General features: G+C 45.0%; 1 protein-coding gene across 5 annotated transcripts in view; it reads right to left on the bottom strand.

Annotated features, from left to right (window-relative positions):
- The window catches only part of JADE2 (jade family PHD finger 2), a 144,580-nt gene that overhangs the window by 125,057 nt on the left and 1,556 nt on the right, over positions 1-17,967 (bottom strand). For all 5 annotated transcript variants that reach the window (XM_025196055.1, XM_025196053.1, XM_025196052.1 and 2 more), the window contains exons 2-3: positions 10,632-10,689; positions 5,786-5,871 (exon numbers count right to left, since the gene is read on the bottom strand). In XM_025196055.1, coding sequence (XP_025051840.1) covers positions 5,786-5,871; positions 10,632-10,689 — 144 coding nt within the window. The remainder of the gene's footprint in view (positions 1-5,785; positions 5,872-10,631; positions 10,690-17,967) is intronic.

Genomic DNA, 17,967 nt, shown 5'->3' on the forward strand with positions numbered 1-17,967 from the left:
CCAGGGGTTCAGCGAACAATAGAAATTAAAGTGGGAACAAGCGGCATATTTGTCTTGCCCTTCTCAGCAATCAAAAGACAATGGCATTAATTTGTCATGACCACACTGGTTTGGGAAAACTGACAAAAACGCTGGATTCAATTTACAACCCTCTCAATGAAGCCTCAGTTTTCTCCAGCTGAGCAAATACCTCCTTTCTTTTTTGGATGGATTTTCTCCCTCTGTCTTTCTTACAGCACAGAAAGCTTAGTAACTGAACCTACATTACAGCCCTTCCAGTACGTGGCAGGGCTGGCCTCATACACAGGTAAAGAATGAAGCTGCATGGAGCCCTGTGGTCAAGGCCCATTTTCTCTCCAGTCCCAACATCAAAGAGGAGAAAAAAAGTCTGCTACATGCAACAGGTTCCCTTCTAGCCCTCCCCTGGGTCCTTTGGCACTGGCCCACATTCTCTTTTTGGGGCTTTTGTGAGCCCTGTGCTGTCTGGGCGACTCAGCCATCATACTCAGGGCTAGGTGGGAGGATTTAGCTTAAGATCAGGCTGGGCGTGCAGGCAAAGATGTCTTGAGTTTTAATTAAGGTTATACAGATTCCCAAGGAGTAAGGCGAAAGGATGCTAATGGACCCGGTGGGTGCCAGGTACTCTTGACAGCTGAACCCTGTGACTGCTGTATCTATGCCAAGGCTGTCCAAGGGATTTGTGCTTTCCATTCTATGCATGGGCAAGGCACGGGAGGTGCTGTGCAATGCATCCACCTCACTGGAGAGAGTGCAGGGCTTTTCCAGCTGACTCCTGAGCTGTTCTATGGGGAAGGACAATTCTCACCTTTGCAATACTTCAAAGAACTAAAAGCTGCAGCACAACAGAGACTTGGGCCCGGCACGTGTGAAAAACCCAGACAGGGCTCTGTAACATGCACTGCTAAAAATGACTGTGCTCCCTGGCAATGGCCTGCATCACAGATGTTTACAAACAGCTCAGTACTTTTCCATGCTAAGAAGCTTGTTTTTCCAGTTGCCTTATGTTGGGGCTTTCAATGTGTATGGTTAATCCCTTGTCACATAGTCTTTCATAATAAACATCACCCCCTGACCTAGCTAATAACTGTGTAACCTCCTGCCTTTGATTCTTTATCTCCTGCTTATGTTGTCACAAGGAATGCAGATGGCAGCTCAGCCTCCAACCTGTTCACAGACGAGCAGGAACACCACTTTGAAAAAGACACTGGAAAGTAATTTGGGATTATCCAGGTGTGTGAAAATCACTGGTTCCCACTAAACTGTCCTGCAGAAGTGGTTCCCCACAAAGCTGTGGGGGATGAAGCATGAGATGGAGTGCAAACATTTCACAGTTCAGAGCTGGCAGGAGTGAAGGTTTTGGTTCAGATCATTTTAACGGTGACAAATCTGGATCTGGGTCCAGATCTGGAAATGGCTACACTTGCCTTCTAAAATCCTGACATGTTCAGGTGCAGGATTTTGCAGGACCAAGACTTGGGTCCTCATGCTATCAGCACACCTCTCTCAGGCTGTCCCTCCCTTGAAAGCCTCCATCATACATAATACAGTCTTAAAGAAAATGGCACCTCTGTACACTGCACAAGACGGGTGTGGGTGTGTGTTTCCAAACCCATCGCACAGACAGGACACATTTTGGAACCAGATGATGGCTCATGCTAAAAACTTAGAAGCAATCAAGGAACAATTACTCAGTAGACCGGCCACCAGAAATGCTACCCTGAACTGCGATCATGTTGCATCTACCAAGCTACCCAGGTTAACACTGGGTCAGTCTTTGAGGAATGCCCACACTGTAGGAATCGGTGCCGGTGATTCACTCTGCCCTGAATCCCTACAGAAGAGTGCTCCAAAAGGGCATGGACTGGGCTACTGGACATGCTGGATTTGAGATGAAGCACTGAGTACTTTAGCACTCCTGGTTGTTAAACTTACCATGACACTTCTCACTCCCTTCTCATCAGTGCAGAGGCAGAAATGGATCTTGGAGTCATTATTGATGCCAAAATGAACATGGGCCGACAGTGTGGGGACGTGGTCAGGAAGGCCAACCACACCTTGTCATGCATCCACAGATGCATCTCAAGCAGGTCCAAGGAGGTGATCCTCCCCCTCTATGTGACACTGGTTAGGCTGCAGTTGGAGTAGTGCATCCAGTTCTGGGCGCCGCACTTCAGGAGGGATGTGGACAGCATGGAGAGGGTCCAGAGGAGGGCCACTCGCATGATCAGGGGGCAGCAGGGCAGGCCCTACGAGGAGAGGCTACGGGACCTGAACCTGTTCAGCCTCCACAAGAGAAGGCTGAGGGGGGATCTAGTGGCCTGTTACAAACTAGTCAGGGGGGACTAGCAGGCACTGGGGGTGTTCCTGTCCCCAGAGCACTACCAGGAGTGACTAGAAATAACGCTCACAAGCTGCAGAGGGTAGATATGACTCGCGTGCTTGTGTCGTTTGCCCCCAGTCCTCTTTCTTGCCATGGCAGGGGGTCGGTCGGACTTGATGATCTGCTCAGGTCCCTTCCGACCCAACCAACTATGAAACTATGAAACTTTTTGTAAAAGCTGGGTGGTTAAATGTGAATGTCCTGGCTATATTCCAACTTGGGTAATTACATTCTGCCTCCCAAAAATCCCCCTGTAGTTTCAGTTTTGCTATGACACACTTTTTCACTTTCTGTCTTAATAGCTGCCTATCACTGCTGTGCACTGTTAAACTGTGGCTCCATTTCTTTGCTACATTCCTGAGCTAACTCTATTCCACTGGTTGGAGAACAGACCCCCGTGTATAGCAGTTCATAAAGCAGAAGGAGTCATCCTGACTTGGATGCAATGCGAGATGCAAACTTTCCCAAAGTAAAGTGGCCCCCAGATCTCAGGTTGGTTAGACCCACTATAGGAGCAATTATATATACAGCAAAAGCTGTGTTAACCAGCACTTTATTAGCTGGAAAACTCTATTAACCAGCATCCGAGGGACATGGCAAAAGCAAAACCGGAAGTACCACTTCCAGGTTTCACTGCCACCGCGAGCAGAGTTCTTGCCACTTCTTCGGCCCACGACCCAGGGCAAAACAGCCTGCGCAGGGGCCCCCTCCCTGTCCCCCGGCACACTGACACTGGGGAGTGCACCAGATGGTGCATATTTGATTAACCAGCATCCCCCATTCATGTATAATATATAATATTGCATACATAATGTATTATACATATAATTGTATTTATATTATAAGAAAAGGTATATTCTACCTGTTATACTTGGGTCTGGATCAGAACTTCCTCAAAGATGAGAAGTGTTTGAACCTGACTCATCTCCAGTCAAAGAATTTGTAAACAGATAAATGCTGTTTTCTAGCTGGCTGCTAGGAACTTAGTTCATCTTATACTGGTACTCAGTACCAGTGAGTATGTCTTTCCTGTGAATGCAAAAGGAGGATGCTTGACAGGGGTCACTTTTCAAGGGAATTGCATTGGCAGAACCCTGGCCTGTGGCACAAAAACTAGGCAGCTTTCCCACCCGGTGATGTCATTCCAAAAGGCCCAGGAAGTTCCCCTTTGCTTTGTGATGAATGAGTCATATGACCAATCAGGTAGCTGGTTCTAGTACTAGTGGTTTACAGATATTAGACTTTCTGGAAATCAAATATTCATGCATATCTAATTTCATGTCTTTCAAAATGTCTAACACACAGGCATAGGCCCAGGAGAAGCCATTACCCCACGGAAAGCAGTCACCATACCCAAGAAGGAAATGCTGAGAATTCCCTCCTTTTTTTAATGGCTCAGCTAACAGAAGGAACTGGGTCATTCATCTCAGTGGGCCTGTATAAAATAAACCCTACATGACCAGGCTTAATACCTGCCCTTCCCCTTGTTCTGATGTTTAAATCGAGCTTTATCTGTTATCTGGAAAGTCGCCACCAACTTCAGCTGCTATAGTGGGTATTGGAGAGAAAATGTCTGTCGGATCGCCAGGGCCAAAACCACTGAAGCTTTAGAGATTTATGTCAGCGTGTAGAATTTCAGATTTACCTGTTTAATGAAAGGGAAGTGCATCTAATTTGGGTAGCGAACACAGCACACCAAGACCCACCCCCAAATCTCTACTCAGCTCGATGAAAACTGGAGCTGTTAAGGAGTTCATGCACACACTTGGCCATTCAGTGGAAATGGGTAAATTTGGGGGCTTCAAACCACAGGTAGGAAAGTGAGATGGAGTCCCTAGCACAATGGTTTTCTTTTGACTCCAGGCACCCCTCCAAGACTTTTGTGAATTGAGTGACACACCATTTCAAAAACAAATGTATTTATTACAGCGATTACCTCTCCGCAGAGGGGCCTCACAGTGGTGGTAGGGGAGCAGCCAGGGCGGGACAAACCTGAGCCTGTGCTGATCTCCTCATACCTTGCTGCACTCTTCCAAGGATCTGGAAGCACCACATGGTGCCCTTGCACCCTGATGAGAATCAATGCCCTAGCACGTGCTAGGGGGAAGCTGGAATAAAATGTCAGTCGCACCAACACAGACCTCTTCCACATCTATCTAGACTCAACTCTGGATCAGTGACCAAAGGAAAAGTGAGCGATACTACTGTCAAGCTCAGTTCAGACTGCAAATGAAATAACAATGACCATCTTTAAATGCTGCTGCTATCACACAGCAGATGCTTAGTATAGTGTTTCCATGCCTATAGGAATTATTTCTGACAACCAATGTAGGCACAACATGATGCAGACTCGTTCCCCACAACATGGTATTATAACACAATCACAGCATGGTTCTCAGGAAAAAAGCAATTCCTCTCCGATTCGCTCAAAAGAAACCATACTACAAATCTGCCAGCAGCAAGTGTAGCAGCTACCACAATTTCATCTGTAATTTGGGCAGTGCCTTTTACCCCCTGCTAGTAGATAAAGGGAAAGGCACTGAGAAACACATCCTCCTAAAAGACAAGTGCCCCCATGAATGGAAACAATAAAACCCTGTGTCCTTCTCTACATTAAGTACCACTTCAACTGTATTATCTCCTATTTAACAGTTCCCTCTGTATGCTACTAATGCAGAAGAAGGGACACTCCATATGAAACTAAGGGTACTTTCTTCTGACCTCATGACCATACCCTATGTGACCAATTAATTCAACTCTTCATAATGTCAGACGTCAAAATCTACAATCTAATAGAGGCAGCTAATTACATGATGGAAGAATATAATTTGGGGAGAGATGTTTCTTTCTGTAGGGTTTAAGCTACCTGGTAATCCTAAACAAGCAGACAAACAGAGATACTGTAACAGAACCTGCTACCACTCATGGTAAAATCAAAGAGAATTCTTCCCTGTAACTCTGGCTCATAATGTGCTAGAGACTTTCAAGCCGTTAACAAGTTAAGAACACCCATTTCCCCGGCTGAAACGGGAAAGTCCCTATGGAAGGTAATATACACAGCCGTATCCTGCTCCTTCTCCAGACAGATCCCCCCACCTCCATCCTAGGTGCCTCAAGATAATCCATTCCCCACCTTGTAACTCCATGCTGTTGTGCACAACTCTCAGCAGACATAGGGAGGAAGGGTCCCATGGAGTGTGACAGCCACAGAGGCCCAAGGTAACATGGAAGCAGACTGTGCCTCTACTGCTAAGGACATGTTGACACGTAGGAGGCTTCTAAGAGGGGTCCTCTGCCTACAGGCAGCTTTAGATATCCCTATTTCCTGAACAAGCACTGAAATTGTAGAAATGGGAGCTCCTTAGAAACAAAAATGCTACCCACCTCTGAGGGCTTTTTCTCCTTCTGTCTTGACCAGTTGGATTTTGTATTTGGAAGTTTGGAGCATCTTGACACTGACGTTGCATGACCTTTTAATGAGACAAAAGATACCAGTTACATACAGAAGAGATTAATCACAGTCCTAGCAGTACCTGCATCTCAAGCCCTGTCTCTACCAGAGTGTTCCTGGGACCTGCGAGGGCATGTGCCAGAGTGGGGTCCTGGAGATGGGGCAGCATGAGAAGGCTCCCACTATTACTGTGCTGCTCATATCTTGCCTGTAGATAGGAAGAACTATCCTAATTCTAGGGCTGTTGAGTGCTCAGAATATAAACCATAGAAAGACCAAAACTACAATACAGCAAAGGCTAGAAGAGCAAGAACCTACAAATGCTCCACAGTTAATTTCTCTGTTCCATTATTTGGTATTTCTGTAGCCAACAGGTTTACACTAATGCAGAAGTGAATCTGGGTCTATGAAGACAGGTAATAAAATACGTATAAGGCAATTCACAACTGTAGACTCAAAGAGCTTTACAAAGTGGGGAAATAGGATTCTTAACCCTCTGGCACATGTTCATTTAAAGGCACCATGGGACCTGATCCTCAGCTGCACCTCCTGCCTTGCCACAGATGCCTATCCAATTTGTGCCCCAGTGAAGCGGGGACAGTGAAGGGGGAACCTGGGATCATAACCCCAGCTCTTCCATACTGACAAGTGGAAAGCCAGGCGCCTGCAGGTGTGAGGCTCAGGACAACAATCAGCTGTTGTTTATGGCATCATACAAACCAGCCATAAAAATGTTCTACTTTGTATGTGGAAAATTTTTATGGCTGGTTTGCCATTTTATGGTGCCTTAAATTGGATGCATGTGTAGCATCCTTGACATCTATGCCACAATTAACATGTTAATTGAGGCATAAATGTAATGTATAGAGGGGGTCTTAGAGACAGGGAAACAGAGACACTAAGTGGTCCAGACCAGTATCCTTCAACCAAGTCATCTTCAAAGTTAGAGACCTACATTCACATTTATGCTCTTTAATAAAAGTGGCTTTATTTCTAAAAGGGCTGACTTCCTGCAGTGCTCATGGCTCAGTACTTCCAAAATCTGGCAACTTTCTAAGTGATGTAGGACTAAAATTATTCAACATAACCTAAAATAGAGCACAGAAATCTGTATTTAGACTTCAGATACCAAAGTGGGAAACACTGACTAAACTAATACACAGGTCATCCCACAAACCAAGGACACCATCAGATTTTGATCCAAGGACTACCAGCTTCCAGGCTTATATGCAGTCCAGCAGCCTCCACATGTATATAATGAGAATTATACACAGTAGGTTGAGTGAACAGACTCTATGGGCTTCTATACACATGCAGGGAGCCTGCTCTTACACGCTGTAATTCCAGCGCATTGGAGCAGACTTGCTTAATAAAGTCTGTTGAAGCATGGAAATGAAAGTGTTCCAGCAGCCTCCAGCATATCAGCATCCCCATGCTGAAAAATAGCGGCAAGGCACTTTCAAGTTCATTCAACAAGCTTTAGTTCAAAGCACTCCGCCACCATTTTTCAGCATGGGGATGCTGATACATGTAATGCTCGGAGGCACTCTTAATTAGCACGGCTCTCGGAGCTGCACTAATTAAAGCGCCACCCATGTCTCCGGAGCACATGTATAAATGCCCTATACTCCCATCACACTGCAGCAGTAAATATGCCTTTGCCTTAAGACTCGCAATCACTTTACTTTGGGATCATTATTAATGCGCTCTCATTATTCTGAGTCATGTGTATCACCAAGCAAATAACGACGACAGCAGCAGCAATGACAATGAGGATGAAATGATGGATGTTTTACTACTGAAATGTGATGGAAGAATAAAGTCTATTCACCCAACATAATGTTTTACTATTATAAGAATGTTTCAATAATTATAGCATTATTATTTATTGCCTATTACTTAAGTGTGTGTAATAAATAATAACAACATAATTATTGAAGTGCTACTATAATGATAAAAATGGAAACGCCACCTGGTAGTACAACAGTGCCCCTTCACATACTTCTATGTATAGATATTTTATATCTGGGTCAGACATAAAAGTAATTTATGTTGACTAAGAATTACATACACTGATAACTCAAGCCAATTTAGGCTTAGATTTTATTCCCTGATGGATGAATGGGCAGATGCAAGGAGGTCTCTACCTGGTGCATAAACAAAACCAAAAGACAAAAGAAGCTGGCAGAAACATAGCTCGTACAACACAAAGGCTCCAAAAATGCATACAGGTCTAGGGCCAGATTCTCAGCAGGTGTAAATCAGCCACTTGAGTCCCTCCATCTAAGTCGGTGAAATCAAGGGAGACGTGCGAGGTTGCCCAGCTGAGAATGTAGCTCTTAGTTCAAAAGTCAGGGTCATTTGTATTCTGGAGAGTCTAGGGTTCCATCAAAGCGTACAAGAACAACAGGAGCTTAAGACCCTGATGTGCTAAATAATTCAGGGAATAGCTGTACTAAGTCTCCAAAGAATAATATGTCATTTGTTAAAAATGTAATAAAATACAAGAAATGTTGATAATGAGCTTCCATCCTTGGCACCAGTGTGAACTCTCCCTCTCCATCTCTGTCTCGGAGAACCCATTTCCCACACACTGCTTTATGGCAGTTGAGATGCCTGTCCCTAAGGTGTTCTTGGGGGGGGTGACCCTGGTTTTTTGGAATCTGGTCCCTCAGGCAGCTGGATGCATCTCAGATTTGTTGGGTTTCTTTTCAGGTGCAGAGAAAAAGAGATGTAAAAGCTCCTTGTGGATATTTTAGTTGTTGCACCTATTTTACTGGCAGCAGAACCAGAACTAAGTTAGTTTCTGCCAGCTGCTGGGCGAAGATGCTTGTTTTGATTGCTGTAGCATAAGGCCAGATGCCATGATAGTGAGTTCAATATAAAGGGAACTCAAGTTTAGATAATACAAATATATAAATGGAGCATGGGGACAAAGTACACTGCACACGGCCTCATCCTACAGCCATTACCAGTTCAAATAGCTTTTACCCAATGAGTAAAGGGGACAGAAACTGGCCTCTCGCTTTCTCTGCGAGATCAGATCAATAATTCCCACTCTGGCCACCCCTAAGCCAGCTACAATACAGCCTTAAAACCATGTGAACCAAGATAATACACAGCTACCATCTCGTTCCGGTAAAGGCGTAAAAAAGAAGGTCTCCGTGTTGTTTACAGTGAGGCTGCGAGAGAGCATTTGTCAACAGCTAAGTATCACCTGCAGCATAAATACCAAAGTCCAATAGAGATAAAGCTATGTTGTTTAATACTGTGATTAAAGATGCTCTAAGCCCTAATTGTACAGAAGGTAGTCAGTGGTGCTTGGTGTAGCAAGACTCTTAGGTTTTGGGCCCCAGAGGGTTGGGAAGGGTAGCGCTTAACCTCCACATGTAGGGACAGCCCAGAGATAATGACTTTTATAGCTCATTTTACGAAGAAATGGGCCTGGAGCCGGAAGCACTTGATATGGGCCCAACCCAAGTCCTAGAGAGTTCCAGACCTGTGCTGGAACGTAACCAAGATACAGCAGGTGCTGGATCAGACCATACCGAGGGGCAGGCATCACACGGAGGGCAGCACTGCAAGCTTCACTTAAGCTGTCCTGTCCTGAACCTTCCTTAAGAGGAAAACAGCTTCTTGGGGCAGAAGCAGCAAATGTGACAGCCAGTGCTGGTACAGGCACCTGTTTCCCAGGCACGGGACTGGGACCACTTAGGTAGTTTCATGTAAATCACTGGAGAGCCTTTAGATAGTCACTGTCACAGATGACACGGACTTTGTCTACAGCTGTGGGAACTGCAGAACCCACTGTAATCCAGCAGAAAAAATATCCCAGCGACCCATTCCTTTCTTGACACCTGAGCCCTCCAAGTCTTGGGCAATCTCATAGCCTGTTTCTGCAAGTATGCAGCACCCCAGGCTCAGAGAAGCCCATGTACACTTACTGGTCCTTGAGGTCACTAATCCTATATCTTAAACCAAAAGTGACCAGGAGAAAACTAAACAGATTGACTCAGGGATCACATTAGCGTCTCTGGAGTAACAAGTGTTAAAGGCACGATTTAAGTTCCTCTGCTGTGAAAACATGGCAGCAAATGGGAGTGGAGGGTTCACTGCAACTGATAGGGCTATGTCTTAATGCCCTGATTCAGCAAAGCACTTAGCATGATCCTATAATTAGGTTTATGCCTTAGTGCTTTGCTGAACATGGATGAAGTCAAACATACACCCAAAATTAAGCATGTGCTTATTGGCATGGCTAACTAGGGGCCTAAATGCTCTTTTACCCACACAAGTCTAGCTCAAGTTGTGGAAACGAGGTTCCATATTCACACTGACTCCAGGGGGGACTTGACACTTAATTTTTCAGTTAAAACTTTACTTTCCACCAGTAGTACTCCATCTAAAGCTAAATGCCCCCCCAGAATGTATTAAACCTGCGAGGATGGTCTGCACTCTCCTGTCTAAAAAGGGCTTTGTTTCATATGAGGTTTTGCAATTGGTGCTGCTTTGTAGCTCTCTCTCACCCAAACTGCTCACAGGAGGAGGACACTCATCAGATAAGAGACGCCCAGAACCAGGCACTTAAATTGATATCAAGTTGTTGTACATCAGTAATGCATTTTTGAAAAACTGATCCCAGTGTACAATTTATTGTTCCAAGACTACCCCATAAATGCAGCTTTCCTGTCTCTTTGCAAAGTAATTATTCAAATGTTCTCCCTGCTGGAGGTGAATCGCTTAGTTATCTTGTTCAAAGCCTTGAATTAAAGGTCTTACTGTCAGTGGTGTCTGAGTTATCACTGCTGATCGAGTACTTTCGCCGTTTTTCTTCCATCTGTAACAAAAGAAATTGAACATTACGCTTACTGTTCAGGAAACTCATTATAGTACCTAATCACCGATATCGCTGAATATCCCCACATCACATTAACCTAACCACACTAGCAAATACATACCTTAATGACAGAGAAGTACTGGGGGCCTTAATAAATATAGGAGAATAGCACTGAAACCCTGCTTTGTGAAACTTCAAGGGAGATGATATTTCTGTCCCAACTCTCCCTGCTGCTAGAATGGAGGAGGATTGTTTTCTTGTGTCAACGTTGCATGGCAATTTCCCTATTCAAAGCTGGCTACTAAATGCTCATGGCCACACTAGAGAGAACCCAAGTCAGAGCTGACAGAAGTCAGTGGGAGCAGCAGGTTCTTGACTTGCCTGAAAAGTCAGCCGCTGGGCATCTAACACTGGATGCTCAGTAACTGAATCACCCAAAGTAGCACCACAGCGACTGTTTAGAAAACATTAGTTCCTAACTTTGACCTGCCTCAGGTTCCTCACATGTGAAATGCTGCTAATAAAGAGCTACCTCCATGGAAAGCTAAGCATACAAAGTGCTACGGAAGGGGTGAATTTTTATCAGCTCCCCCAAACCATTAAAGTTCAGATGCATAAAACAACCTATGCTTTTTAAATTTATTGTTGAAATCTTCCCAGTAACTGCCGAGTTATTTCCTAAGAAACCAGGGGTGCTTAGATTGCATTTATGCTATTTCTTACTAAAATCATAAATGGAAAAGAGAATATAACATTTGGATACATTTCGTGTGTGTGGTTTCAACTCGGTAGCTATTAGCAGCAAACCAAACCTGACTGCAAGCCATAGTAAGCCATTTCCCCCTGAAGAATATGAGAATTCCCACAAATATCTAAGCATATAAAATCCTAGCAATGCCTCTATTTCTCAATACATGTGCTATGTTTTATCACACCATTATAAAGGATAATACTACAAAGTAACATAAACATTTTAACTATCCCTGTTGCGGTAAAGCATTGCCCTGTCAAAACATGATTAAAGCTGTTCCTAGAGAATATGGCAATATCAATACTGTTCTCCAGTGATTCAAGGGGAAACAAATGTTATTAAACCAGCCTTGTACTTAGTAGCCATTAGATTTTGCCTGGGGGAAAAGATACAGAAGACAGATTTAATAGCAGTTTACCTGTCTTTACTGGAAATTCCAGTCACACGTTTTAAACTGGCTCCTACTGGGTCTAACTGGAAAACGTGATTCGGAAACAACTATGAAGCTGCTGCTCTACTGTTTGGGCTACTAGTCAGACTGACAGAAGAGTGCCAATGGGAAGAAAAAGAAAGCGAGAGAAGCCAAAACAGTCTAGTAGATGCCCACGGGAGTTTCTATTGCATGCCAAAGCATGCGCCATCTGCCCATGGCTCTCCTAGAAGACAAGATGGTACCGCTGACACGTTAGGCATTCCCCAGAATCAGAGGAGGGGGTGTTATGTGGGTAAAGGCACAGGTCTGGGAGTTTAGTGACTGGAGCTAACTTTGAGGTCTTCTGCACTTGGGAAAAGCTCCACTGATTTTACCCAGATTGATTGTGGCCTGGTTTACTAACAAGATGTCTCGCACAGCCTTTGACCTGTCACTGAATCTCGCTCTACAGAAAAAAATGGAATTGAATACTTCCCTGCCAGGAGTTAGTGGGCTAACATTAATTGCAAAGCACCTCAGGATCTTTGGAAAGACACCTTTATAGAAGGGCAAAGAGTAATCTGATAAAGCTAGGAATGAGGTCATCCCATCCCACACACCTCTCCCATCAAAGTCCATGTGAACTCCCAGTGCAGAATCACTGCAAAGTCTGCATATATAATAATATATTTATATTGTATCTGTCATTCAAAGTGCTATAAAATCCTGGCTCCACTGAAGTCAATTGTTTTGACACTGATTTCAGTGGAGCCAGGCTACACCGAGCCAAATTCTATTCTAGTTAACCCAGTACAAACCGGGATTGACCCACTAATTTGAGCTAGATGTGGTGAGATATACATCGAGCACCACCGAAACAACAGCCAAATGAGGCACAATCCACTGCATGGGTGAGAGGAGGAAAAGTTTTGCCAAGGGAACTAGGACCAACCACAGTCCTTCAGGAAAAAACTCTTTAACTTGCAGACAAAGCTGGAAGCAGCTTTTTGAAGCTTGTATCTGAAAGATCCCCCAAACAGCAAACAGATTGGTACTCCACTTGCTTGCCCCGAAAGAATAAACAGCTGAGTCGATTCTAGCAGCATCTGAACATGTGGTTCCAGGGAGTCTAAGCATCCCCAACCTGCTGATTAGCTCACTAAGCCATCCCTCAGGCACACTCCAGCGCAGTGCAGGGAGCTACATTCCCTACATTCCTAACACTGCTTTACGTGTTAGTTATGTCATCATCTCCAGCAGAGAAAACAGAGCCATAAGGGTCTTGCCAGGTCTGCGAAAGAGGAAGTTTTCAGAGGCAATGTTGTTTGAAAGCATATTACTGGGTAATTTTTTAAGACCACATGTGTATTCTACCCTTTTAGAGGAATCTTGATTTATGTTTTAATTTCATTTTGCCATTTCCTGACCTATTCCCCATAGCAGGCCATTATTAAAGTCATAAACAAATACAAAAAAAAAAAAAAATTGCAATTCTTTTAAATGGCCACTGTCAGGTCACATAAGGCCCAAAATCTACGGTTTACAGAACCAAAAACTCAGAGAAGTGTCTATGCATGTCGGCTTACAAAATCCAGTAGAAACAGAAGCCCGTTTCTTTTACAAACATTCACTGAAGTGGCTGCAACTCAAACTTTACAGCAATGCTCTAGGGTCTGGAAAACTGAAAGTAAAATTGATTGGAAATAGACGAGAAGCAAGTGTCACGTGTATGGTGTTGTCTCTGTTCAGACTGGGAAATATGCAGAAATGTGAAACAACTGAACGCGACAGTCCTCCGAGAGCCTAAAGAAATTAAAATGACCAAGTCTCAGGCAAGTAAGCCATGGGGGTCATGGCAATGGGTGGCAAGACTGTCTTGCTTGTACCAAGCAGGGAGAAATGCCTCTCCAAGTCCTGAATGCCCACATTGTACCACCCAGATCTTGGGTCCCTGCATGGATGGGAGGGTGGGAAAGCTCAGGCTAGACACCCTCTACAGTCTACACCCACATCTGAATGTGGGGAGGATGCACACTAGATAGGGCCTTAAATAATATTTATTCAGGGTGTTTCCAAGGAAAGAAATGGGGAATTATATCAGGAACTATGGCTCTGCCTTCCCTATGAGGTGGGGACTAGAGGCGTCCCAGAGTGGATAAGGAGACCTTTGGAGGATCAGTGGTCAGTGGGGTATCTCCAAGGTACAGTCCCTTCGTGGTATTCCTTGTAGGAAAGGGAAGCTATCACTTGTGTACTCAGTCAAGCCCAAAGGCTGGACAGGCTGAGCCCTAAATCGGGCTGAGGGGAATTCAGAGAGATACTTTTGCATAATTCTTCACCCTGCCTGAAAAGAGTCCTTAGCATTGCATGGGCCCTGGGAAATTCACTGGCACCTTCTATCTTTGGCCTCCAACATGCTGCGTATCATCCTATAGCACAGGTGCGAGAACGAAGCACTCTGGGGTACGGCAGGTGAGCCAGGAAATGCTGGAGGACTTTGCATACTGGTATGTCTGTGACCACTGCTTCTCAAAACCTGAGTGACAAGGCACACAACACAGAAATCAGCCTGAACTCCGCTTGGGTTTCAGCTTGGCAGTTCATACTGAAGCAAAGACCCAAAGCTTCATGCTGTCCCAATTCAAAACACAATTACTTTTTTTAAAAAGGGCATTTGGAACAAGCAATACTTTTTATCAAAAGACAGTTTCTGTGGTAATTTCTGCAGCATGGTACAGAAAATCTACAGATTTGGCTGCAAAGGTCTCTCCCAGAGAGGCACTTTTTTAACATGAAAGGCAGAATAATCCAGGAAACAGCGTTTGCAAATTCCTAAAAATCTCTCTAACCATCTAACTGGAACCTCTACCTTCATCACCTGTAATTAATCTAAAGGCCTTCTCAGGAGAGAAAACTGTGGAAAAAATATATGATCATCAAATAATCCTTGTACTTTTTTGCATACCTATTCAGAAAACATCCCTTATGCTCACAGTTCCCTCTTGCAGTGGTGGAGAAAAATATACCGATGTTCTGTGCTCTCTTCCTAAATTGTCTTGAGCTGTAAGAAACCACTTCCCTGTTTGTTCTTCCGACAGAGAGCAACAGAAACACAAATAGAAAGCAGCGCCCCTGGTGGCACTTCAGCAAATTTCTTTCCAAGTCTCTTATAATAACCGGTCTCTTCAGATAGATGTGTATGTAATTGATAGATAGACAGATAGATATATACACCTATATATAGATATAGGTATAGATATATACCTATATCTATATATCTATATAGATAGGTATATATATCTAGATAGATAGATAGATACCTATAGATATTTGTTTTGTTTTCTTTTCTTTTTGTGTTGTAATTTAAATTCAATAAAAACAAGAACACATGCCTGGTTGTATTCTTTCCATATTTGTGAATTAGAAGAATGAAGTATCTCTCCGAGTTTCTCCTTTTGCATTAACTATTTATTTGCCTTTTATTAGAGAGAGCCAAAACCTGTATGACATGATCAGTCTGACCAGTCAAAATTCCTTTAGACTCCAGCAGGGTGTTGGACTAAAGTAATGAAGGGGGTTGTCATGAAGAAAGAGTAACAGAGATCAGGCCTAGTTTGGACTTGGTACATACAAATAATCTCACAAGAACAAAAGAACAAGCCTTCCAGTTAAAAGAGGTCTCTTTACTTTGCTAAAAAGCCATGGGCCAAATTCTGTATGCCTCCTCTTGGAGACACAAGCCTAGAAAAGCAAGGTCCCAGGGGCACTCCGGGGCAGTTTCTTGAGTTTTAGGTTCTTGAGGAGGAGGTTGACTGGGGAGACCGTTCCTTATGAGATTGGAGTTTCCAAAGAGGGATCAAAGCAGGGAAGCAACAGCTTCCTCTCTAGGAAGGATTTCTTTTTCTCTGGGAAAACTGTTGAGAACTGTGTCAAGCAGGAGTCAGAAAGGCAGAAGGCATCTGTCTCATTATGGACAGGAAGAGGGGCGCAAGGCTAGGAGACAAGGGCATACCTGGCCCATTAAACTGGATGCTGATCGGGTCGGGGGCCACAGAGGGAGAGAGCCAGCATCTAGGGCATCTGGGTGTAGGGAGGCCTGCTGCGGTGGGAGGGAGAGGAAAGCTAAAAGCCCAGCCAGCTGGGAATCAGCTCACATTTGAGAATCCCTGCAGCTCTTTGAAATGCTGCTGTGGTTCATTACACATTTTTAAGAGAGGATTTGTCCCACATGTGCTGCTTTCTGGTCTAGTCTTGCTGTGGCTAAAACACTTTGCAATGTTAATTAGGAAAAATACTGCCCTCTGGGTCCTTCCTGCACAGCATCGCTCCGCCCCTCCCACTCCAGCCCTGCATCTCAAGTGCAGGCTCTGGCTCAGCCAGTGCAGCCCAAACAGTACTTGGGGCTGGCCTGGGACAAGGGAGCTAGCTGCTGGCTGGCTCTCCAGGACAGGCTCCAAGCACCAACTGGTTTTTAAAGCTGCCCTTCTTTGGGGCTGAATGCACCATCTGGATCAGCCTGGAGGGAAGTGTCAGCCCAGGTCCCCTTTTACCAAGAGAGCTCAGCTAGTCCACTCATTTTTGTGTGGGCTGCTGTCAGCTCCAATGTGCTAGAGTCAAAGGCATCTGAAGTACCTCTGCAGAAAGACGAGCGCTCTCATTCTCCTTCTCCTTCGCAGTAACCCTGGTTCCCGGGGCAAATTTTCATCTCATTTAAATTGAAAACAAAACAAGCCCCTGCCCACTCCCTGCACTTTACAATTTTTTTCCATATCTACAAGAGGACTTTTCCCGTTATTACTCATATTTATGACTTGCCTTTCTTTTCCTGACTCCTTTGATATTCACCCGCTAATTATCCTGTTCTCTCTTCAACATGTCCAAGCTCGTCAGGGACAACCAGAGAGGTTACTCTAGGCTGCCAGGGTGTCACAGAGCTGAGAGGAGTGAGGGAAGATGGGCACGTGGCATGGTATGCACAGAATGAACGGCCCCAACCTGCAGGTTGCTGAACTCCCTTGACTCCCAATGAAATCAGTGGGAGTCACTGCCACTGGGAGCCTTTCGGGAAACCCACAAGGACCCAAAGGGTCAGCCCCCAACTGAACTACCATGCTAACTATCAAGTACTGTGCTGGGAGGGCCACAGGACACTGGGCTTTCAGAGCCCAGCAGTCACTAGTAAATTAAATTAATTTCCTCTCCCTGTCTCCAACTTTTAATTCACCTGCACCTCCCATCCTGCGGTTACAGCCTTGATTTCCAGCAACACACCTGAACTTGCCGATAGATAAATAAATCTAACCTTTCTGCAAGCTATTTTTACTTCCCTCTCAAGTTTATTTTTGGCCAATAAATGCTTAAAGGTCAAATGCAGTTCTTTAAGACCCGGGCTCCTTATCCCCAGAGGGAAAGGCTGAGCAAAACACTACTATTTTTTTTTTTTCCTGGAGCTAGATCCTCTCTTACAAAGAGCAAGGTGGAAGCTGGGGGGAGGGGGGGGGCAGAGATCTAGATTTAAAACTGCAATTGCATTATTTTTTAATGATAGCTGGTAAGGGGAGAAAACCATCCGATTTAGGGCTGGCAGACAGTCCTCCAGCTGGTCTGAGGCTTGTGCTGGCTGCCTGAAAGCTCACTGGGACTTTGGGCTGCCGGGATCTGTTCACAACCCCACCTAAGCCTCACAATTCAGTCCTCTCCCTCTGCAGCAGAAGTTTCCAAACTTCCCACTCCCAAAGCACCTTGTCAAGAGGGATGCTGACAGGTGGGTTCAGCATCGTTTGGAAAAGGAATCTGCTCCCCATGCGATAGTCATTTCAGGACGTGGGTTTGCATTGCATCTGCTGCTGCTGCTCCAACAGGGTCAACGTTGTGCAAGCAGGGTGAATGCCCACGGGTGAAACCATCCCCCAGCCCTGCGAGAAGGGAAGGCGGCTGCATGCAAAAGCAAGGCCAGGAGCCCGGGGAGCGAAACCTTGCAGATGTTATCTCGGGTGCATGTTGCTTCCCCCTAGAGGGAGGGAGAGAAGGAGCGGGGGAAACGTAGCATGGCAGGGAGCGGGGAGATGGGGAAGGGGGCAGCCGGGGGGCGAGGAGGGCAGCCCCCAGGCCGGGC

This window comes from Alligator sinensis, unplaced genomic scaffold (assembly GCF_000455745.1).
Source record: "Alligator sinensis unplaced genomic scaffold, ASM45574v1 scaffold111_1, whole genome shotgun sequence".
Lineage (NCBI taxonomy): Eukaryota > Metazoa > Chordata > Crocodylia > Alligatoridae > Alligator > Alligator sinensis.